The 24,570-nt window shown below is 46.3% G+C and overlaps 2 protein-coding genes across 2 annotated transcripts in view; one reads left to right on the top strand and one right to left on the bottom strand.

The window, feature by feature from the left end:
• GRB2 (growth factor receptor bound protein 2) overlaps positions 1-21,218 on the top strand; it is an 87,702-nt gene extending 66,484 nt beyond the window's left edge. Inside the window, exons 3-6 of the mRNA NM_001246617.1 lie at positions 7,936-8,033; positions 14,660-14,782; positions 18,842-19,010; positions 20,108-21,218. Coding sequence (NP_001233546.1) covers positions 7,936-8,033; positions 14,660-14,782; positions 18,842-19,010; positions 20,108-20,293 — 576 coding nt within the window. The 3' untranslated portion in view covers positions 20,294-21,218. The remainder of the gene's footprint in view (positions 1-7,935; positions 8,034-14,659; positions 14,783-18,841; positions 19,011-20,107) is intronic.
• Positions 1,599-3,141, bottom strand: LOC107969324 (large ribosomal subunit protein eL42-like). The gene has a single exon (XM_016932929.3). The coding sequence runs from the start codon at positions 1,928-1,930 to the stop codon at positions 1,610-1,612; it is 321 nt and encodes a 106-aa protein (XP_016788418.1). The 5' UTR covers positions 1,931-3,141; the 3' UTR covers positions 1,599-1,609.
• Positions 21,219-24,570: the final 3,352 nt, after the last annotated feature.

The following is a 24,570-nucleotide window of genomic DNA, read 5'->3' as shown; positions in this document are numbered from 1 at the left end:
GTAACAGATGGAGGTGGTGATTGTAAAGCACTTATTTAAAGTGTTAGTAATGAATCACTATAGCTTGAAACTGAGTCAGTTATCCATACTAAGGGAAGTTGAAGAACATTATAATAGCTTCTAATAAAATACGTAATCAGGCACCTGAAGAGAACTGACTTTGAGTGGCTCTCCCATTACTGTTACCCTAGCCAGGGCCCTTAGAATTTATTCTTAGGGGCTAAAGTCTTTTAAAAGCATGCATGCATGTGTGTTTTCTCTTTTCTAGGAACTTGAAATTATGTAGTAGATGTCACTAGAATTCTTGAAATTTGTTTTCAAGTCATGGCAGTATTTCAGTATCGCTCTTTTGGGATTGCCTGAGTGATACTCAAGAGTTAGACTAGTTTTATCTGGGTTCTTTGAAGAACTGGGGACACCTCACTGGCTTATGTTGAATTTCTGCACTGCAGGGACCAACTATAAATGGTGTTTTTGGTTTTTTATGTGTTAAGAGCTTTAAAATGCAATTCTTCCTATCATTCATGCACAAATGTTCTCACACAAATTGCTTCACAGATTGATAAAACTTTGAATAATTTTTCCCTGAAGAAATGTTGAACTTTCTGCAAGCTGTTGGAATTGGAGCGCGTGTTGAAAGGCTTGATGGGACCATAACTGTACAGCCTATTTCTTTTTTAAAAAATTATGATTTCTATTTTTTATTCGTTTACAGATGACTGAATATGTTCAGGCCAGAAAATATCCCCTTATTTCAAAATGCAGCAATCTATAAACAAAATACTTGCCATTTTTCTAAATGACACCTTTTTCTATAATTTGTATAGAAAATTAAGTGCAAGGGTCGGGCGCCGTGGCTAACAGCTGTAATCCCAGCACTTTGGGAGGCCGAGGCGGGTGGATCGCCTGAGGTCAGGAGTTCAAGACCACCCTGGCCAACATGGCGAAACTCCATCTCTACTAAAAATACAAAACAATTAGCCAGGTGTGGTGGCAGATGCCTGTAATCCCAGCTACTTGGGAGGCTGAGGCATGAGAATCACTTGAACCCAGGAGGCAGAGGTGGCAGTGAGCTGAGATGGCGCCATTGTACTCCAGCCTGGGTAACAAGAGTGAAAACTGAAGCTGTCTCAAAAAAAAAAAAAAAAGGAAAAGGAAAATTTATATATCATTATAGGCCAGTGAATTTTCACAAACAGAACACACCCAGGTCAGGAAGTGTGAGATAAACAGCACCTCCAGAATTCCTTCATGTCCCCTTCCATTGACTTGTACATATATATATATTTTGAAGTAAACATAAACTCTTGGGAGGCCGAGGCGGGTGGATCAGGAGGTCAAGTGATCGAGACCATCCTGGCCAACATAGTGAAACCCCCTCTCTACTAAAAATACAAAAAAATAGCCGGGCGTGGTGGTGGGCGCCTGTAGTCCCAGCTACTCAGGAGGCTGAGGCAGGAGAATGGCGTGAACCCAGGAGGCGGAGCTTGCAGTGAGCCGAGATCGTGCCACAGCACTCCAGCCTGGGCAACAGAGCGAGACTCTGTCTCAAAAAAAACATAAACTCAAGATTTTATTGTCTTCATAATAAAACAAAAGATGATGACACTTAGAACTGGATCACTTGGCCCTTTCTCTTCTTATCTCCTCCCAGTTCAAAATGCTTGCATCTTTTAATAGCCAGCATTCTCTTAGATCTGCAGTTGGGCTCAACGCACTCAAGCCTTAGCACAGTCTTCTTTGTGGTTTCAGCCTTTTTCCGGAAAATCGGCTTAGTCTGCCCACCATAGCCACTCTGCTTCCTGTCATAACGCCGCTTTCCCTGGGCATACAGAGAATCCTTGCCCTTCTTGTACTGTGTCACTTTGTGGGGTTGATGCTTGCCACACTTCTTAGAGAAAGTCCAGCGAGTTTTAGGAACGTTGACCATTTGCGTGAGTGCTATCAGCACAGAAAGGACTTGTATATTTTTAATTCTTCTGTATAAAGCTCACCTCATTCCTCATCTCTTAAATTTCTTCCTGATTTGGGCTCTTAACATTATTTTCAGTCTCTTTGCAAAAAAAACCAAAAAACAAAAAGAACTGTCTTCACTGAAACTTGTCTCTTCCTCCTTTTATAATCTCATCTCTTGATCAATCTGCTTCCGTTAAACCAAAGTGTCTTGTGTGGCTACAAAGTCATAACTCGAGGGAATATGGGGGTTGGAATAGAAAATGCAGCTGTGGGGTAATAGCTAAAAACATTCCTTGGAGATTTTAAAGCTGAAGGAAACTTTTTTTGTGAGCTCACCCGTAGATTTGTGCAGAGGGAGTGAATAAGCAAGTGAAGACACAGTGATGGGAGCAGCTTGCTCGTGCTCAGGAGTCTGACTAGGCCTTTAAAAATTATTTGTGGCCGGGCACGGTGGCTCATGCCTGTAATCCCAGCACTTTGGGAGGCCAAGGTGGGCAGATCACCTGAGGCCAGGAGTTCGAGACCAGCCTGGCCAACATGGTGAAACCCCGTCTCTATGAAAAATACAAAAATTAGCTGAGCATGGTGACAGGCGCCTGTAATCCTAGCTACTCAGGAGGCCAAGGCAGACAAATCACCTGAGGTCAGAGGTTCGAGACCAGCCTGACCAATATGGTGAAACCCCATCTCTGCTAAAAATACAAAAATTAGCCAGGCGTGGTGGCGGGTGCCTGTAATCCCAGCTACTCGAGAGGCTGAGGCAGAGAATCACTTGAACCTGGGAGGCGGAGGTTGCAGTGAGCCGAGATTGTGCCGCTGCACTCCAGCCTGGGCAACAGAGTGAGACTCTGTCTCAATAAATAATAATAATAATAATAATAGTAGTAGTAGTAGTAGTAGTAGTAGTAATAGTAGGCCGGGCGCAGTGGCTCACGCCTGTAATCCCAGCACTTTTGGAGGCCGAGGCAGGTGGATCACGAGGTCAGATCGAGACCGTCCTGGCTAACACAGTGAAACCCGTCTCTACTAAAAATACAAAAAATTAGCTGGGCGTGGTTACAGACGCCTGTAGTCCCAGCTACTCGGGAGGCTGAGGCAGGAGAATGGCCTGAACCCAGGAGGCGGAGCTTGCAGTGAGCCGAGATTGCGCCACTGCACTCCAGCCTGGGCGAAGGAGCGAGACTCCATCTCAAAAAAAAAAAAAATAGTAATAGTAATAAAATAAAAATTATTTGTGAAGGATGTGAGCTTTCACCTAAAGCCACAGCAAATGAAGCAATCTTTGTAGGCGCAGCCTCATCCACAGATGCTTCTGGTCTCTGCCCCCTCGAGCTCTCCAACATTCATTTGTGTTCTTTGCTGTTTTGTTTTCTTTTTCTTTCTTTTTTTTTTTTTAACCTGACACTTCAGTAGCTGTTTTGTATACTGAAACATTTGAGTAAAACTTAATTTTTAAGCATCTAATTACATCACTCCAGTTTCAGGGCTTCTGTGTGCAAGCTCCCAGTGCAGGTGGAGCAGTTGGGTTGAAAGACCTGGTCTCTGGCTCAGGGTTGCAGCTGCATTGTTCCTCCTGTGTTTCACCTCCGGCAGAACCAAGCTTTTTCTGAAATTCTAGAGTGAAGAGGTTTAGAGGTATGTGCAGCAATACCTGGGCTATCTGGTAACGTGATATTCTGGATACTAGAATTTTCCAGATAACCAAAATCGTAACCATTCATGTACTCAAATGTTACATTTTTGGCCAGCATGGTGGCTCACGCCTATAATCCCAGCACTTTGAGAGGCCAAGGTAGGTGGATTGCTTGAGGCCAGGAATATGAGACCAGCCTAGCCAACATGGTGAAATCCCGTGTCTGCTAAAAATACAAAAATCAGCTGGGTATAGTGGCGCATGCCTGTAATCCCAGCTACTTGGGAGGCCGAGGCACTTGAATCACTTGAACCCGGCAAGTGGAGGTTGCAGTGAGCCGAGATCATGCCACTCCACTGCAGCCTGGGTGACAGAGCAACAGAGCAAGACTCTCTCAAAAAAAAAAAAAATTACATTTTTAAAAGCATTAATTTCATATTTTCCTTCTTTCTGGGGGAGAAAAACATACTAAACACCAAGTAATAATTTTTGTTCTGTAGACAGCCATAGTTCTAAGTTGATGTCAAATCTAGGAGTTGCCCTGGAGTTGTGTTTATTGGGGGAGGGGACACTTTTTAGAGGGATTTGCCTCTGTCTTGGTAAAGGTGACAAGAAGAGAGTGTAGCTCTATGAACTCCTGCCAGGTAAATAGAGTTATCTTTTTCTGCAAAGTTATTGGTCACAAATCAAAAGTGTCCCTTTCTAATGATTACTTTGTTCTGTTTTGATGCACAAATAGGTTACAAGCAGCTCTTTGTCAGTCTGACTCTCTATCTTCCAAGAACAAGTGTATACAGTAAAAGTAGACACACCTCACCATTTCAGGAGTTAAGACATTTTCAAAAACTCTTCATAGCTGGTATGGGTGCACGCACCTGTAGTCCCAGCTACTCCAGCCTGAGCAACATAGACTCTGTCTCTGAAATAAAATAATAAATATTGTTTATAAGCCTGTGGGGTTTTTATTATTACTATAGGATGATTCTTTATAAGATCATTATTAGACCACATTTTCCTTCTAGACCTTAATTTTTGGTAGATAACAGATTCCTGGCCTTAAATAACTTTTAAAGTAGCTCCTTTTCTCAAAGGCTATTCAGAGTTTTCTGTGCTGCCAGTACAGGGGCAGGTGGTGGTGGCCCGGCAGGGTTCAAGCGCACTTTCCCTCCTCAAACTTGTCCTTGGTGTGTGCTTTATAATTGTCTATCAATACAGCACCATTGCTGGCCGCAGCACAATGCAGTGCTTTTAAAATGAAGACTTAAAAATTATGAGTGTACCTTGCATATATTGTTTTATCTCATTCCAGTCTTTGATGTGGTTTTTTTACAAGAAACAAAATGATGACTAGAAGAAAGTTTTCATCAATACTCTATCAATATTTATGTGACTCTTGGAAACTTTGAATACACTGGGATTTACCACTAGCTAATTTTTTTTGAGAGTTTGCTGCACATATTTATTAGCTCTTGCAGGATTTATCACCTTATCCTAAGCATTGAAACCCAGTGTCTGGCACCTGCAGTCAGAGTTTGGTAAGCATAGCAGATAAGCACCAGCATTGCAAAGCTCTGCAGGGCATACCCTCTGTTAAGAAAGCGTAGTCATTAATGCAGCCTGGCTAGTTGTTGATTATCTGTCATTCTTATCTACCCTTTCTATTGCATCTCACTTTGCATGGCAGTACACAGACAGCACTCACTTTAGAGCAATCCAGCTTCTGATTGGCTACGAGTACAGCATTGTTCAACATCTTGAATAAATCATTTTGTAAAGAATTTTACCAGTTTCCTCTCAGAACTTTGTTATGTAGTGTAGATTACCACTGTACTAGCCAACATTTTCCTGGGCCCACCATTTTGGGGTTGTATTCACATTTTTGTTTTATCTTTTACCAACTTTATGCCTTCTGCCCTTTGCCTTTTATTGTAAGTCTAGAATTCATAGGGTGGCTTTCACACTGTACCTGATTCTGTTCTGCTCCGTATATACTAGTCCCCCCTTACCTGCGGCCAGTTGCAATCCAACATATAAATAACATATTTTGGCCAATCGCAGTGGCTCACGCCTGTAATCTCAACACTTAGGTAAGCTGAGGCAGGAAGATACTTGAGCGCAGGAGTTCAAGACCAGTCTGGGCAACATGGCAAGTGCCTATAGTCCCAGGTACTCAGGAGGCTGAAATGGGAGGATTGCTTGAACCCAGGAAGTTGAGATGCCATGAGCTGTGATGGTGTCACTGTACTCCAGACTGGGCAGCAGAGCAAGACCCTGACTCAAAAAAAAAAAAAGATATTTTGAGAGATAACACATTCACATAAATTTTTATTACAGTATATTGTTATAACTTTTCTTTTACACTTTTTAAATATAAAGACAGGGTCTCACTATGTTGCCCAGGCTGGTCCTAAACTCCTGGGCTAAAGCAGTCTTCCCACCTTAGCCTTCCAAACTGCCAGGATTACAGGTTTGAGCCAGCACACCTGGCCTGTTAAAACTTTTCTATTTTACTACTAGTCATCATTAATCTCTTACTGTGCCTAATTTACAAATTAAACTTATAGGTAGGACTGGCATGGTGGCTCACACCTGTAATCTCAGCACTTTGGGAGGCTGAGGCAGGAGAATCCCTTGAGTCCAGGAGTTCAAGACTAGCCTGGGCAAAATAAATAAATCGGCCGGGCACGGTGGCTTGTGCCTGTAATCCCAGCACTTTGGGAGGCCGAGTCGGGTGGATCACAAGGTCAGGAGATTGAGACCATCCTGGCTAACATGGTGAAACCCCGTCTACTAAAAAATACAAAAAATTAGCCGGGCGTGGTGGCGGGCGCCTGTAGTCCCGGCCACTCGGGAGGCTGAGGCAGGAGAATGGCGTGAACCCGGGAGGCAGAGCTTGCAGTGAGCCGAGATCGCGCCACTGCACTCCAGCCTGGGCGACAGAGCGAGACTCTGTCTCAAAAATAAATAAATAAATAAATCTAAAAAAAAATAAACTTATAGGTATGTGTATAGTGTAGGAAAAAGCATAGCATATCTAGAGTCCTGTACTATCCACGGTTTCAGGCACCCATTGGAGGTCTTGAAACGTATCCATCATGATAAGGAGGACTACTGTATTACTCTACACATTACAGCGTCATGGCCTAGCCTATGCATGGCCTGGTACATGCAATTCAAGAGGCAGCATTGGAGAGAACGGTCATTGGGAATATGAAAGTCTGGGCGTGATGTTAGCTCTGTGGGGTCACTACCTCGTAACCTGGGGTGACTATTGATCTTGTTTTTTTACATCTGTAGAATGCAGTGGTTCAGTTCCAGGATTTCCAAGGCATCTGCCTGAATTCTGCTGGTTGATATGCTTTCAGCACTATCTAACTTTAATACAATGTGGCATTTGGGTTATTGAACTGAGTAGGATTTGCCATGCTTTTTCCTGAAAATAGTTTTCCCATACGAGGGCATGTGGTTGTCCTCACAAGCAGCAGTGTTCTGGAGCTGTTTGGTGGGTGACCCGTACTTGCGGTAACCCAGAGAAGCCATGAGGGGATCCAGGACTGTATCACTGTAGATTCTGGAGGTCAGTTGGAAGATCTCTAGAGGAGTCTAATAAAAGGTTCTGTTGCTGCTTAGTTCTGCTGTGACACCTCTCTCTCCCAGAAAGCAGACTTTGTCTTGGTCAGGCTCCCTTATTCTCCTATGTGTTTGCCATTTTCCAGAACCTCTTCTCCAGGATTCTCTCTTAGAAAAACCAAACAAAACAAAAAAACTGGCCGGGCACAGTGGCTCACACCTGTAATCCCAGCAATTTGAGAGGCCAAGGTGGGCAGATCACCTGAGGCCAGGAGTTCAAGACCAGCCTGGCCAACATGGTGAAACCCCATCTCTACTAAAAATACAAAAATTAGCTGGGCAACGTGGCATGCGCCTGTAATCCCAGCTACTCGGGAGGCTGTGGCAGGAGAATCGCCTGAACCCAGGAGGCGGAGGTTGCAGTGAGCCAAGATCGCGCCACTGCACTTCAGCCTGGGCGACAGAGCAAGACTCCGTCTAAAAAAAAAAAAAAAGCTAATACTTGCCATTCTTCTTTCTCCTTCCTTACTGAGGGTTTCATTCCAGATGTTTGGGAGCCTGAATTTTCATTTTCAGAGATAATTTCTGTTTCATTTTAACAGAGTTTAACATAATGCTGGTTGTTTGAAGTTAAAAGGAGTCTTGTATCCGTATAACTGATAATACTTCGAGTGAAACCGTTCACAGACCTAAAAGATAGCATAATTGTCTTGTAACTATCTTTTGAAAGGGAAAAGGAAATGATTGGGTTTTTTTGTTGTCTTATTTATTTTCAGGTTTTGAACGAAGAATGTGATCAGAACTGGTACAAGGCAGAGCTTAATGGAAAAGACGGCTTCATTCCCAAGAACTACATAGAAATGAAACCACATCCGTAAGTTGAGCTCCATTAGTCTTGGAAGGGTTGGACCCACCTCCTTGTTTCCAACACTCTTTTTAAAATTGAGATCACTGGGATGGATGTCATACTTTTTATTCACGTTTCTAGGGAATTAACAAAGGATATTGATTGTGCATATTAATTAATAGTATATAATAATATAGTCAATAATATTATATGTTTTAGATTGATAATAACTGTCAGTGATCTTCAAAAATAAAACCATAGTTGGTGCAGGTCCGTAATTCTTTTTCTGTTAAATATGTCTTAGGGCCAGATGTGTTTCATAATTCTGCATTTTTTTTGAGTTTTAGAAAAGGTGCTTAGATGATTTTGTGTTTATATGTGCTAATCCTGTGGGACAGTATCTTAATATCTTTGTATCCCCACAGCACGGTGCTTGGCATCTAATAGTTCTCAATAAATGTTTATCCCTCCATCTTAGTGTTCCTACTTACAAGAGAACAAAATATGCTGTCCTCCAGGCTGCTGGGAGCAGTGAATATTTTTAATTTTTTTTCAGAAGCTACCCTTGTCACGATTTTATTAATAACGCAACATAGTGGACCCCTGAGAGCCCCTGCAGACCACTGTCCTCCCATCCTCACCCACCCCTCATTCACAGGCCCTGCTCCTAGCGCAGAAGCAGTTGTTGGCTTGCCTTACAAGTGTGTCAGGGGAGCCGAGGCTTTCCACGCTCAGACTAGAATGCCATTGGACATTGTCCACTTGCTTTTACAGCAGCTGGTGGCTTGTCACATCTTGAGTGGGAGGGGCCTGTTGGATCACAGCACATCCTCCCCAGGTCCCATATAAGCCACATAATTTGTGTACTTCTGTTTCCTTCAGTCGTCCTCAAAAGAAACTGTAGGTCAAGGGTTGGCTAAACTTTTTCTGTGAAGAGCCAGATAGCAAGTAATTTCGGCTTTGTGGGCTGCATACAATCCTGTCAAATATTCCTTGTAAAAATTTTCTTTTAACAATCGAGTAGAAATTTAAAAAACAGTCTTAGGTTGTGGGCAGATTTAGGCAGAAGGCCATTATTGTTTGCTGGCTCCTTCATTAGATCCAAACATAACATCGACTTCAGTTCCCTTTTGTTTTCATATTTTCAGATTGAAAGGGAATTCAACAGAACATCATACTACACTTCTTATATGACATGCCTGTGGCTCGAAATTCTTATTTTTCTTCAGTGTTTCGGGTGACACAGGCATTTAAATCTGACTGTTGAGGAAAGATAGGAAAGGCTACCTTCCTTGGAAAGTTGTAGTTACTGCCAGGCTGACTGGGACAGTCACTCCCTTGCCTTGACCTTTTGTCCCCACTATGAAGAACTTTAGAAGAATTGATGGAGAAGCACCCAGCACAGGCTCAGCTGTGTTGTTATTTGCAGACTCTGCCCAAAGGGTGGGCAGTGCTCAGCCACTCTGAGCTCTGAAAAGGCAACTAGCAACTTAAAAACCCTTATTTATTCAGGTCTACCATATTGCTAACAAAGACCATGCTTGTGCCTATGTAGGTGTTTGGCCTTGCAGATGTAGTTGCTGTTGTATAGGGCTGCTCTGTGGCTGGATGTTCATGAGTATAGGGTCAGGGTCAGTACCAGGCCTTCTCCTCCGCATCCTACCACCTCCTGTTTTTTTGTTTGTTTGTTTGTGGAGGTGGGGAGCAGGGGTTATGGAGGAAGAGGGAAGCATAAAATGTAGCACCATGTCAGCTAATGCAGCATTCAAGTTAACAAATTAGACTACAAAATGATTGTTGGCATTAGTGCTGCAGCATGAGTTGTATATGCTTGAGGGGTGGATCCAAATATGTGCTTTTCACATTAAATGCATATGGATGGGAGCCTATGGGATGTAGTAAAGAATTATATTGGAAAATTAGCCTTCTCCCCTCACCCCCTTAGCACTCGCCCTTGCTATTTCTGTTGTATAAGCCCACCTTTATTTTTTTTGTTTTTTGTTGTTGTTGTTGTTTTTATGAGACGGAGTCCTGCTCTGTTGCCCAGGCTGGAGTGCAGTGGTGCTATCTCAGCTCACTGCAACCTCCGCCTGCTGGGTTCAAGCGATTCTTGTGCCTCAGCCTGCCAAGTAGCTGGGACTACAGGCGCGTGCCTCCACTCCCGTCGAATTGTTGTATTTTTAGTAGAGATGGGGTTTCACTGTGTTGGCCAAGCTGATCTCGAGCTCTTGGCCTAAAGTGCTGGGATTACAGGTGTAAGCCACCGCACCCTGCCAAAGCCCATCTTTTTTTTGTTTGTTTGTTTGTTTGTTTGTTTGTTTGAGATGGAGTCTCGCTCTGTCGCCAGGCTAGAGTGCTGTGGCGCAATCTCGGCTCACTGCAACCCCCAACTCCCTGGTTCAAGGGATTCTCCTGCCTCCACCTCCTGAGTAGCTGGGATTACAGGCATGCGCCACCATGCCTGGCTAATTTTTGTATTTTTAGTAGAGATGGGGTTTCACTCTGTTGGTCAGGATGGTCTCAATCTCCTGACCTCCTAATCCGCCCGCCTCGGCCTCCCAAAGTGCTGGGATTACAGGTTTGAGCCACCACACCCGGCCCAAAGCCCATCTTTTTAAAGACTTTCAAAACATTTGCCTGTTAGAGCTTGCAGCAAGCCAAGATCATGCCACTGCACTCCAGCCTATTCAACAAAGCAAGACTCTGTCTCAAAAAAAAAAAAAAAAAAAAAAAAAATTCACCCGTAAGCATGTAGTCACATGTACATATCATCATTTTAAAAAGTTAGTCAAATTTATAAATGATATAAAATGCTATAGAAATGTAGAATGGTGGTATTTCAGTGTTTTAGTAGTGACAGCTATTCACAGGGTCTTGCTCTGTCATCCAGGTTGGGCTCAAGTTATCCTCCCACCTTAGTCTCCTAAGTTGCTGCGTCTACAGCTGTGCACCACTATGCCTGGCTAATTTTTTATTTTTTGTAGAGACAGGGTCTCACTGTGTTGCCCGGGCTGGTCTTGATCTACTGGGCTTAAGCAATCCTCCCACCTTAGCCTCCCAAAGTGCTGGAATTAACAGGCGTGAGCAACCGCGCCTGGTGCCAGATTTTTTATTTCTTGATCTGGGTGCTTATAACAGAGTTGTGGTTTTTTTTGGTTTTTGGTTTTTTAAATTCCAGTTAGAGTACTTTTTAAACATTATAATTTGTACTTCACTACAATTCATTTTTTTTAATTGAAAATAAAATTGCGTTAATTTTAAGCTGGGGGCAAGAAAACACAGCAGCCATGTCTATGTGACACCAGACAGAAAGGTCTGGAAACCTAAGTGTTAGAACTGCCAACACGTGCTGCCTCTGGGGAGTTTGAGGGAAGCATCTTACTTTTTATGTTTGCTTCATGTACATCTAGGCTATTTCAGTTTACATTCATTATTTTATACCTACAAATGGGAAAAAACCTCCCTAGTGGAGAGATCTTGGGGGCCTAGGAGGAAAGAGAGCCTTACTGATTGAGAAGCTTCACCCTCACCATTGCTATTGGAAGTGGCAATGGTGGGGAGTGTGGGGCAGTGTGGGGAGAGCCAGCCGAGGCCATATGTGGATTTTCACTGCTGTACCCAGTCAGATGCATGCTGCATACACTTATATTAGAAACCCAAGGCCCCCCGATATGAGAAGGTTTAAATGGTCTCAATACCGTTAAGTGTCCTTATTTATTTATGTATTTATTTATTTATTGAAACCGAGTCTCGCTTTGTCGCCCAGGCTAGAGTGCAGTGGTGCGATCTCGGCTCACTGCAAGCTCCGCCTCCCAGGTTCACTCCATTCTCCTGCCTCAGCCTCCCGAGTAGCTGGGACTACAGGCACCTGCCACCACACCTGGCTAATTTTTTTGTATTTTTAGTAAAGACAGGGTTTCACCGTGTTAGCCAGGTTGGTCTCGATCTCCTGACTTTGTGACCTGCCCGCCTCGGCCTCCCAAAGTGCTGGGATTACAGGCGTGAGCCACCACACCCGGCCTATTTAATTTTTTTGAGATGGAGTTTCACTCTTGTTGCCCAGGCTGGAGTGCAATGGCACGATCTCGGCTCACCGTGACCTCTGCCTCCAGGAGGTTCAAGCGATTCTCCTGCCTCAGCCTCCCGAGTAGCTGGGATTACAGGCATGCGCCACCGCGCCCTGCTAATTTTGTATTTTTAGTAGAGATGGAGTTTCTCCTGTTGGCCAGGCTGGTCTCGAACTCCTGACCTCAGGTGATCCGCCCACCTCGGCCTCCCAAAGTGCTGAGATTACAGGCATTGAGCCACCGCACCCAGCCTCCTTTTTTATTTTATTTATTTATATATTTTTTTGAGACAGAGTCTCACTCTGTCACCCAGGCTGGAGTGCGGTGGCACAGTCTCAGCTCACTACAACCTCTGCCTCCCAGGTTCAAGTGATTCTCCTGCCTCAGCCTCCCGAGTAGCTGGGATTACAGGTGCCCGCCACCGTGCCCATCTAATTTTTGTATTTTTGGTAGAGAGTGGGTTTCACCACGTTGGCCAGGCTGGTCTCAAACTCCTGACCTCAAGTGATTCACCCCACCTCAGCCTCCCAAAGTGCTGCGATTACAGGCATGAGCTACCGGGCCCAGCCTGTCCTTTTATATTTAGAGAGCATTCTATTCTAGTGATATGTGATTTCTCTTGTGTGGCCTGATTTCCAGGCACTGCAGGCCCTAGCCTTGAGTTATTTGTAGAAGCAGGAGGATCTATTGTCCCAGCTCCTCAGCAGCCTGGCAGTAGAGTATGCAAAATGAGAAAGACTCCAGCAGGTAGATGTCGGACTATTCAGAGTTACTAAGAGTCCCTAGAGGCTGACACACACACACAAGGACAAAGTTACTAAGGGCAGCTTCTAAGTGTATCCTTCCTAGCAGTTCACATCTTTCTGTTTGAATTTGAGTATAGTATATTATTTTAGGGACATCTTCCAATATGGTTGCTTATAAGTAAGATATGTAAATTAGCCGGGCGTGGTGGCTCGCGACTGTAATCCCAGCACTTTGGGAGGCTGAGGCGGGCAGATCTCGAGGTCGGGAGTTCAAGACCAGCCTGGCCAATATGGTGAAACCCCATCTCTATAAAAATACAAAAATTAGCTGGGCGTGGTGGTGGCCGCCTGTAATCCCAGCTACTAGGGAAGCTGAGGCAGGAGAATTGCTTGAACCCAGGAGGCGAAGGTTGCAGTGAGCCGAGATCGTGCCACTGCACTCCAGCCTTGATGACAGAGTGAGACTCTATCTTAAAAAAAAAAAGGGCCGGGCGTAATGGCTCATGCCTGTAATCCCAGCACTTTGGGAGGCCAAGGCGGGCGGATCAACAAGGTCAGGAGATCGAGACCATCCTGGCTAACATGGTGAAACCCCGTCTTTACTAAAAATACAAAATATTAGCCGGGCATGGTGGCGGGCGCCTATATATAGTCCCAGCTGCTCAGCTACTTGGGAGGCTGAGGCAGGAGAATGGCGTGAACCCGGGAGGCAGAGCTTGCAGTGAGCGAGATCGTGCCACTGCACTCCAGCCTGGGTGACAGAGCTAGACTCCTCAAAAAAAAAAAAGAAAAGATATGTAAGTTAGATTTACAACTTTAATGGACTATTTGGTCCATTAAAAGAACTTTTGATATTATAATTAGCATATTAAATGAATGCCAGTTTCCATGTTTATAGGTCTTTATTTGCTATAACTTTTGCTTTTAAAAATGATAACTAAAGACAATTTTGAGAAGAGAACATGGTTTTCACAGTTTCTTCTTCCTAATTATAGTTTTCATTTGAAATAGTGAGGCAGCTTGACTTGAAGCTCTTGTAGAAGTGTTCCTCTCCTCTTCCTCTTGATAAGCCACAGCCAGTTGCTTCACAGTTTTTCATGAATTTAGCCACTTTTTCTTCTGGCCAAGGTGAATCAGCAATTGGGAGCAGAAGAGTCTGCAACTTGCCTCAAAAATCTGAATTTTGCAGCTAGCTGCTGAGCATATGGTAAATTACAATATTCCTGGTGGCTTCTGAAAGCTGAACTCTGAGCAGTGGCCCCAGAGGCAGGCCTTGAGAGGAATGCTGACCTTAGTTACTGGTAGAGGCACCCTCATACTGTCTGAACCTTTTGCCTTTGGGCTGTTAGCAAAAGTAACCCTGCCTCCAGCTCCTGGCCGTCCAGGTTTCCTCCCCACTTTCCCTTAGTCCCACTGTGGTGAAGCTGTGATCTTATCACATGGCTGCAGGAAGGGGCCAGTCTCTCCTTGGCAGTTCATCCCGTACACCAAGCCCAAAGGCCTGAGCTTTTCCCCAGGCGCCTTTGTCATGAGTCAGTAGGGAGTCCAGTGGGCTTTGGCCTGGGGGGCCCATTTTCAAATGTCTCCCTCTATAGAAAGAGTGACCCACGGTTAGTGCCTTGGTGAGTCGCTTTCTGGGAAATGGAGTAGGCTAAAGACCTTTGAAGGTCCATCTCTGGGGACCCAACCCAGTGTCGATCTTGGGCACTGTGAGGCTGGAGGATGAGGAGGGAGGCCCCTTCCTCTGGCAAGGAGTGTTGTGTTACTCACATTTTGAAGGCTGGATATCCCGTTTCTTTGTGGGGAAGCAGATGTTGACCAGCTTGCCTTCCTTCCTTAGGTGGTTTTTTGGCAAAATCCCCAGAGCCAAGGCAGAAGAAATGCTTAGCAAACAGCGGCACGATGGGGCCTTTCTTATCCGAGAGAGTGAGAGCGCTCCTGGGGACTTCTCCCTCTCTGTCAAGTAAGTATTTCCTGCTGCAGTTGCCTGGAATCCTGTCTCTGACTGATCCAAATTGTGAAGCCGTTGGTCAGGTGCCTGGCTACACACAAAATGGTGGAGGCTTAGTCTAAACAGTATCTTCATTTCACATTAAAATCCTAATTTCTGGCTCCTCTGAAAATGAGTTCTAGAAGCACTGGATGTAGATTCCCACGTGGACACAGCCTTCAGGAGGTGAGCAGCAGTTCCCTGCAGCCAGCTGGAGCCTGCCAGTTTTCCCTAGTGCCCAGCACTCCTGAGCTTCTGCCCTCCGAGGGATTCCCGCAGCTCTCTCTAATGGGATAGTGGAGCGCCTGTCAGCTGCCTTGGCTTGCCTTGCTCAGGTCCACTGACTTATATCCACCAGCCCCATCCTAGGCCCTCACAGTCACTTAAGAAGGCTGCTGCAGGGGATTTGGGGCTTGCATTTCCCCGGTGGAAAGTTCAGGTGTGAAAGGGAGCAGGTAAGCAGGGAATGAAGAAGACAGGAAGTTCTGCCGCCATGGAGAGTGTGGAGAATAGAAACCAGCACTTGAAGATTCTAAACAATTTACACCTCAGCTGTGAAGTCGGGATTTTGAATTAAATTGTTACTTCCATATGTTTTTTACTTTCAGTTATTTTCTAGTTAATGTATTATCATAGGACCCTCCCCAGGAGTCCAGCAGATCACTTCATCAGTTATATAGAGAGATGTGATTAGATTCAACACTCAGATCACTACTTAGTTTAGATTACATTAAGATTGTTTTGTTTTTGAATGGGGGATAGAAAACCATTTTCCTTTTATTTTATTTATTTATTTTTGAGACAGAGTCTTGCTCTGTCCCCTAGGCTGGAGTCCAGTGGCATGCCTCAGCTCACTGCAACCTCCACCTCCCAGGTTCAAGCAGTTCTCCCTGCCCCACCCTCCGAGTACCTGGGATTACAGGTGCCTGACACCACGCCCGGCTTATTTTTGTATTTTTAGTAGAGACGGGGTTTTGCCATATTGGCCAGGCTGATCTTGAACTCCTGACCTCAGGTGATCCGCCCACCTCGACCTCCCAAAGTGCTGGGATTACAGGCTGGAGCCACTGCTTCCAGCCACCATTTCCCATTTATAACTGATGTAAAGCGTGAGACTTTTCCATTTCAAAAATGAACTGACCAGCCTGGCCAACATGGTGAAACCCCATTTCTGCTAAAAATAGAAAATAACCCAGGCATAGTGGCACACACCTGTAGTCCCAGCTACTTGGGAGGCTGAGGCCAGAGAATCATTTGAATCCAGGAGGCGGAGGTTGTAGTGAGGCGAGATGGCGCCATTGCACTTCAGCCTGGGCGACGAGCAAAACTCTGTCTCAAAAAGAAAAAAAAAAAAAAAAAGACTGGGGGCGCTGGCTCACACCTGTAATCCCAGCACTTCGGGAGGCCAAGGCAAGCAGGTCACCTGAGGTCAGAAGTTCGAGACCAGCCTGGCGAACATGGTAAAACCCTGTCTCTACTAAAAAAAAAAAAAAATACAAAAATGGCCTGGGCGTGGTGGCGTGTGCCTGTAATCCCAGCTACTCAGGAGGCTGAGAGAGAAGAATCACTTGAACCCGAGAGGCAGATGAGCCAAGATCGTGCCACTACACTCCAGCCTGAGTGACAGAGTAAGACTGTGTCTCCCAAAACAAACAAACAAACTGAATATCTTATTTGGTTTTAGAACCACTTAATGTGTGATTAAAATGTAGATTTTTTTTTTTGAAGCGTAGATTTTAAATTTATAGTTGTGGCCCGGCATGGTGGCTCACGCCTGTAATCCCAGCCCTTTGGGAGGCTGAGGCAGGCCGATCATGAGGTCAGGAGTTTGAGACCAGCCTGACCAATATGGTGAAACCATGTCTCTACTAAAAAATACAAAAATTAGCCGGGCGTGGTGGCACACGCCTGTATTCCCAGCTACTCCGGAGGCTGAAGCAGGAGAGTCACTTGAACCTAGGAGGCAGAGGTTGCAGTGAGCCGAGACTAAGCCATTGCATTCCAGCCTGGGTGAAAGAGCAAGACTCCATCCATCTTTAAAAAAAAAAAAAAGAAAAGAAAAGAAAAACATGTGTGACACCTGTCTTTCTTTAGTTTTATACTGACCCAAGTGTAACTGAAACCTTATAAGATGAGGGGAACAAGCAGTAAATCACTGGGTGGTGGCCAAAACCACGGGGGCAGCCACGTGCTCGGCTGGATGCTGCCTGTTTGCTCAGCAGAAACTCTCAAACTTCCATTTTCTCAAGTAGAATCTTTTAAGGATTTAATGCATTTATTGTTTTAGAAGCAAAGCAGGTGTCATGACTCTCTTTAACAACACACACACCTCTGCAAAAGAGGTTCAAGAATCAACAGTTGTCAGATGTTTCTTAGTTTTAGGATGTTTTGAGCCTGTGATTTGAAACACTGCTCATTATTAGGGCCCTGGGCTCTTTTAGAAACCACCTGCATTGCATGGGTGGAAGTGGGCCTCTGTGGGGCCAGAAGTGCCGTGGAATATACCCTTGCTAATGAAGCTTTCTCACCTTCCACATTTTGTCTTACATGTAAAGCAGTATTTTTTCCAAATGCGAGGCATCTTGTGCTGAGTGGCTTCCTTGAGGCTCAGTGCTGCCACCTGCCGGATTGATTTTCTGAAGCCTTTGGTTTCCATCAGCTGAAAGACTGAAGGAGAGGAGGGACTCATTCATTCATTGAACAAGCACTCTCAGAGAATGCCTTTTTTTTTTTTTAAATGAGATGGAGTGTCACTCTGTCACACAGGCTGGAGTACAGTGGCCCAATCTCGGCTCACTGCAAGCTCCTCCTCCCGGGTTCACACCATTCTCCTGCCTCAGCCTCCCGAGTAGCTGTGACTACAGGCATCTGCCACCACACCTGGCTAATTTTTTGTATTTTTAGTAGAGACGGGGCTTCACTGTGTTAGCCATGGTGGTCTCGATATCCTGACCTTATGATCTGCCCACCTCGGCCTCCCAAAGTGCTGGGATTACAGGCATGAGCCACCGCATCCGGCCGAGAATGCCTTTTTCAGTGCCCGGCCAGGTGAACAGGACAGGCAGATGCGCCCTTGCTAGGCTGGTGTTCTAGCCAGATATTCTGTGACAGACCCTGTGAGCTAGTACCAGCCAGCCACGCTGTTGCCGGTTTTGCTTGCCAGTATAAAAGGGTGTGATCTAGTGAAGGAGAAGCTTTTGGGTTTTGAAGTCTGGGCCTCTTTTATTGTCCCAGTATGTCCTTTTGTTCAGAGACCTTTTCCCCATGAGTGGAGCTAAAATTCCTGAATGGAAAACATTACTTTGAACTATTCCCAGTTACGAGAGAATTGTTGAAAGTATTTCCAGCCCTCCTCACCTTCTTCCTGCATATAAGATTTTAATTATTTTTTGATTCAAAGGATGTTAAGTCACACTCCTTTGTCTTAAGTACGGCTGTTTTTATTTGGTAGGGTTCAGGGCACATGGACTTTTTTTTTTTTTTTTTTGAGACGGAGTTTCACTCTTGTTACCCAGGTTGGAGTGCAATGGCGCGATCTCAGCTCACCACAACCTCGGCCTCCCAGGTTCAAGTGATTCTCCTGCCTCAGCCTCCCGAGTAGCTGGGATTACAGGCATGCACCACCACGCCCAGCTACTTTTATATTTTTAGTAGAGATGGGATTTCTCCATGTTGGCCAGGCTGGTCTCGAACCCCTGACCTCAGGTGATCTGCCCACCTCGGCCTCCAAAGTGTTGGGATTACAGGTGTAAGCCACCGCACCCAGCCTGGACTCTTTATCTTACAAACATCTTCAGAATGAGAATGACTGATGGCCTGTCCCTCTCTGGTTTCTGGATGTTGTCCTGGTGCCCATCAGTCATAGGGAGAGGTCCGTCCCAGGGACACGCAGTGAGGAAACTTGTTGCTCTGCAGTCCCTGAGGAGTGCTGCTGGGACAGTGGTTCTCTCGAGATATCTCCTATATGGGAATACCCTCGATTTGCCAAGTTAGAGCCTTTAGCCGGTCACATGTGCTTTCTGTCCCTCCCAGGTTTGGAAACGATGTGCAGCACTTCAAGGTGCTCCGAGATGGAGCCGGGAAGTACTTCCTCTGGGTGGTGAAGTTCAATTCTTTGAATGAGCTGGTGGATTATCACAGATCTACATCTGTCTCCAGAAACCAGCAGATATTCCTGCGGGACATAGAACAGGTGCCACAGGTAAGCCTCATCAGGGTGAGATGGGATCATTTTTAGTTAAGAATAGCTCCTCAGTGTGTATTCCTGTAGGAAAGGGGAGGCGCCCCTCAACATGCAGGCGCCCTTCAGGGATTGCCGCTGGGGCTTCTGTGCTCCTTACTGAAAATGTTACCCTCCATTCACACTAAAGATTTCTTTTTTCTGGCCCAGCATAGTAGCTCACACCTATAATCCCAGCACTTTGGGAGGCCGAGGCAGGCAGATCTCTTGAGGTCAGGTGTTTGAGACTAGCCTGGCCAACATGGTGAAACCCTGTCTCTACTAAAAATACAAAAATTAGCTGGATGTGGTGGCGCACACCTGCAGTCCCAGCTACTCGGGAAGCTAAGATGGAAAAATTGCTTGAACCCGGGAGGTGGAGATTGCAGTGAGCTGAGATTGCACCACTGCACTCCAACCTGGGCGACAGAGGGAGACTTCATCTCAAAAAAAAAAAAAAAAGATTTGTTGTTTCAAATACAAGGTTTTTGCTTTTCCAGAGGTAGTGTGTAGCCAGCTTGCCAGCCTCTCTAGGGAGATGGTCTTTAACACACCCACCCAAAGATCCTGTCCCTGGAAGCAAGTTATGAGGAAAACTATGCTTGTGAGGGAATGGAGTCGGCACCCGTTCCTGTCCCTCGAGCCCTGGTTGTAAGTTACGGTTAGAGCCCCTTATGTTATTCGAGCTCCAGAACTTTAGGCTTTAATACCTTAAGGGTGTCGTAGAAGGGATTTGCAGATTCTGGGCCCACGGCCTAAACACAGATGGCTGTTTCTGAAGAACTTTCTCCTCCAAGCACTGCCTGCCCTCTACTTGATAATACGGCACAATTGGCCACCCTCCTCTGGGAGACATACTCTAATATTTTCTGAGCACTGGGAAATATCACACTAAACCCGCTTGGCCTGTAAACTTAGAATAGGTAAGAATAAACGGGGAGATGGGAGATGGGAGGTGAGTTTAAGAAACATGGAGAATTTGGCACGCATTCGTTTCCCCCTGGAACCCATCTGGCCTCAGAGGTGGCCAGTCACAGACCAGGAATGCAATGTGGGTTTTTCCTGCTCCTGTTTTGCAGCAGCCGACATACGTCCAGGCCCTCTTTGACTTTGATCCCCAGGAGGATGGAGAGCTGGGCTTCCGCCGGGGAGATTTTATCCATGTCATGGATAACTCAGACCCCAACTGGTGGAAAGGAGCTTGCCACGGGCAGACCGGCATGTTTCCCCGCAATTATGTCACCCCCGTGAACCGGAACGTCTAAGAGTCAAGAAGCAATTATTTAAAGAAAGTGAAAAATGTAAAACACATACAAAAGAATTAAACCCACAAGCTGCCTCTGACAGCAGCCTGTGAGGGAGTGCAGAACACCTGGCCGGGTCACCCTGTGACCCTCTCACTTTGGTTGGAACTTTAGGGGGTGGGAGGGGGCGTTGGATTTAAAAATGCCAAAACTTACCTATAAATTAAGAAGAGTTTTTATTACAAATTTTCACTGCTGCTCCTCTTTCCCCTCCTTTGTCTTTTTTTTCATCCTTTTTTCTCTTCTGTCCATCAGTGCATGACGTTTAAGGCCACGTATAGTCCTAGCTGACGCCAATAATAAAAAACAAGAAACCAAGTGGGCTGGTATTCTCTCTATGCAAAATGTCTGTTTTAGTTGGAATGACTGAAAGAAGAACAGCTGTTCCTGTGTTCTTCGTATATACACACAAAAAGGAGCGGGCAGGGCCGCTCGACGCCTTTGCTGTTTAGCTTCCTCCAGAGGAGGGGACTTGCAGGAATCTGCCTTCCAGCCCAGACCCCCAGTGTATTTTGTCCAAGTTCGCAGTAGAGTGGGGTAGAAGGAAAGCATGTCTCTGCTTCCATGGCTTCCTGAGAAAGCCCACCTGGGCCGGGCGCGGTGGCTCACGCCTGTAATCCCAGCACTTTGGGAGGCCAAGGTGGGCGGATCACAAGGTCAGGAGTTCGAGACCAACCTAGCCAACATGGTGAAACCCCGTCTCTACTAAAAATAAAAAATTAGCCGCGTGTGGTGGCACACGCCTGTAGTCCCAGCTACTCGGGAGCCTGAGGCAGGAGAATCGCTTGAACCTGGGAAGTGGAGGTTGAGTGAGCTGGGACCGTGCCATTGTACTCCAGCCTGGGTGACAGAGCGAGATTCCGTCTCAGAAAAAAAAAAAAAAAAAGCCCACCTGAAAGCCTGTCTCTTTCCACTTTGTTGGCCCTTCCAGTGGGATTATCGAGCATGTTGTTTTTTCATAGTGCCTTTTTCCTTATTTCAAGGGTTGCTTCTGAGTGGTGTTTTTTTTTTTTTTTAATTTGTTTTGTTTTAAAATAAGTTAAAGACAGTCCAGAGCTTTTCAGCCAATTTGTCTCCTACTCTGTGTAAATATTTTTCCCTCCGGGCAGGGGAGCCAGGGTAGAGCAAAGGAGACAAGCAGGAGTGGAAGGTGAGGCGTTCTCCTGCTTGTACTAAGCCAGGAGGCTTTAAGCTCCAGCTTTAAGGGTTGTGAGCCCCTTGGGGGTTCAGGGAACTGCTTGCCCAGGGTGCAGTGTGAGTGTGATGGGCCACCGGGGCAAGAGGGAAGGTGACCGCCCAGCTCTCCCACATCCCACTGGATCTGGCTTACAGGGGGGTCGGAAGCCTGTCCTCACCGTCTCGGGGGTTGTGGCCCCCGCCCCCTCCCTATATGCACCCCTGGAACCAGCAAGTCCCAGTCAAGGAGAGCGGAGGAGGAAGTCGTGGGAATGCAGCCTCCAGTTGTAGCAGGTTTCACTGTATTCCTATGCTGGGGTACACAGTGAGAGTACTCACTTTTCACTTGTCTTGCTCTTAGATTGGGCCATGGCTTTCATCCTGTGTCCCCTGACCTGTCCAGGTGAGTGTGAGGGCAGCACTGGGAAGCTGGAGTGCTGCTTGTGCCTCCCTTCCCAGTGGGCTGTGTTGACTGCTGCTCCCCACCCCTACCGATGGTCCCAGGAAGCAGGGAGAGTTGGGAAAGGCAAGATTGGAAAGACAGGAAGACCAAGGCCTCGGCAGAACTCTGTCTTCTCTCCACTTCTGGTCCCCTGTGGTGATGTGCCTGTAATCTTTTTCTCCACCCAAACCCCTTACCACGACAAAAACAAGACTGCCTCCCTCTCTTCTGGGAGCTGGTGACAGCCTTGGGCCTTTCAGTCCCAAAGCGGCCAATGGGAGTCTCCCTCCGACTCCAGATATGAACAGGGCCCAGGCCTGGAGCGTTTGCTGTGCCAGGAGGTGGCAGCTCTTCTGGGCAGAGCCTGTCCCCGCCTTCCCTCACTCTTCCTCATCCTGCTTCTCTTTTCCTCGCAGATGATAAAAGGAATCTGGCATTCTACACCTGGACCATTTGATTGTTTTATTTTGGAATTGGTGTATATCATGAAGCCTTGCTGAACTAAGTTTTGTGTGTATATATTTAAAAAAAAAAATCAGTGTTTAAATAAAGACCTATGTACTTAATCCTTTAACTCTGCGGATAGCATTTGGTAGGTAGTGATTAACTGTGAATAATAAATATACAATGAATTCTTCACTTGGTATCTTTTTTTCCCCTTGCCTGCCTTAAAAATTTAAAAACCGCATCGGGGAGTCAGGAATCTTGGGTCCTTATTTCAGACGTGATCACCCAGCTTACATCCCCCTAGGGGAGCATGTGGGGCTCACAGGCCTTCCTGGGAGCGATGCCTGCAGTTGGCTGTCAGGAACTCCTGGGGAGCATGTGGGGCTCACAGGCCTTCCTGGGAGCGATGCCTGCAGTTGGCTGTCAGGAACTCCTGGGGAGCCTGTTAACAATACAGAATCGCAAACCCCGCCTCACATCCTCGGACATTGCGTTTGAGGACACAGACACGCCCGCTGTTTCTGATGTAGAGAAACCACTGACCATGCTTTGGGAACTCTGGTCTAGACCAAGGGCTTTGGGAAGATAAAGAGCTTGGCTTATTTGGTTCTCCTGTTTTCTGTGTTAAACAAGAAGGACAGAAACACCTGTGAAGAAATGGTTTTAATATGCTGAGTAACTGAAATATACTTGTTTGCTCAATAGGCTGCTTTTAGGGTGAGACTAGGCATATTTACAAAACACGTTGGCTACAGAGGCAAAGAAGACTGAACAAAAAAGAAATGAGGTCTGGCCATGGTAGCTCATGCCTGTAATCCCAGCACTTTGAGAGGCCAAGGTGGGGGATCACTTGAGCCCAGGAGTTTTGAGGCCAGTCTGGGCAGCATAGGGAGACTCCCTGCCTCTCTACAAAAAGCAAATTAGCCAGTTGCAGTGGTGCACGCCTGTAGTGAGGATTATTTGGGAGGCTGAGGTGGATCACTTGAGCCCAGGAGGTCAAGACTACAGTGAGCTGTGGTTGCACCACTGCACTCCAGCCTAGGCAACAGGGTGAGACCTTGTCTCGAAAAAGTAATAAAAAGGGGACAGGCAGGGTGGCTCACACCTGTAATCCCAGCACTTTGGGAGACTGAGGCGGGTGAATCACAAGGTCAGGAGTTCAAGACCAGCCTGGCCAACATGGTGAAACCCCATCTCTACTAAAAATACAAAAATTAGCCAAGCATGGTGGCAGGTGTCTGTAGTCCCAGCTACTCGGGAGGCTGAGGCAGGAGAATCGCTTGAACCCGGGAGGTGGAGGTTACAGTGAGCCGAGATTGCGCCACTGCACTCCAGCCTGGGTGACAGAGCTAGGTTCCCTCTCAAAAAAAAAAAAAAAAAAAAAAAAGGTAATAAGGGCCAGGCTCAGTGGCTTACGCCTGTAATCCTAACACTTTGAGAGGCTGAGGCGGGTGGATTGCTTGAGCTCAAGAATGCCACACCAGCCTGGGCAACATAGTGAAACCCATCTCTACCAATAATTAGCTGAGTGTGGTGATGCACACCTGTGGTCCCAGCTACTCAGGAGGCTGAAGTGGAGGTTGCAGTGAGCTGAGTCATGCCACTATACTCCAGCCTGAGAGACAGTGAGACCTATCTCAAAAAAAAAAAAAAAAATACCCAAGAAATCTCGACTTGAATTCTTCTTGGTGTAGCCACACTGAGCAGGGGAGGCTTGTGGGTTGTTTTGTTTTGTGACAGGGTCTTTATCTGCCACCCAGGCTGGAGTGCTATGGTGCAATCATAGCTCACTGCAGACTCAATCCCCTGGGCTCAAGTGATCACCTCAGCCTCCCAAGTAGCTGGGACTGTAGGCATACACTACTGCACCCAAGTAGCTGGAACTACAGGCATACGCCACTGCACCCAAGTAGCTGGGACTACAGGCATACGCTACTGCACCTGGCTAATTTCATTTTTTTTGTACAGTGGGGTCTATGTTTCCCAGGCTGGTCTCAGACTCCTGGGCTCAAGAGATCCCCCCACGCTTGGCCTTTCAAAGTGCTGGGAATCCAGGCGTGAGCTGTGCCTGGCCTGGGACGTTTTTGACCTTCCCCTGCAGCAGTCATGTGTGGGAAGGATCTTCACCCAGCAAGAGTCAAGGCTGCTAGTCCTGTGGTCCACTTGGGCTGGC

The sequence above is a fragment of the Pan troglodytes genome, chromosome 19 (genome assembly GCF_028858775.2).
Source record: "Pan troglodytes isolate AG18354 chromosome 19, NHGRI_mPanTro3-v2.0_pri, whole genome shotgun sequence".
Lineage (NCBI taxonomy): Eukaryota > Metazoa > Chordata > Mammalia > Primates > Hominidae > Pan > Pan troglodytes.
This window is presented reverse-complemented; position numbering and strand designations above follow the sequence as displayed.

What these genes read in the sequence shown, in the direction of transcription:
- LOC107969324 (XM_016932929.3), bottom strand. Translation starts at nt 1,930, where the DNA reads ATGGTCAACGTTCCTAAAACTCGCTGGACTTTCTCTAAGAAGTGTGGC.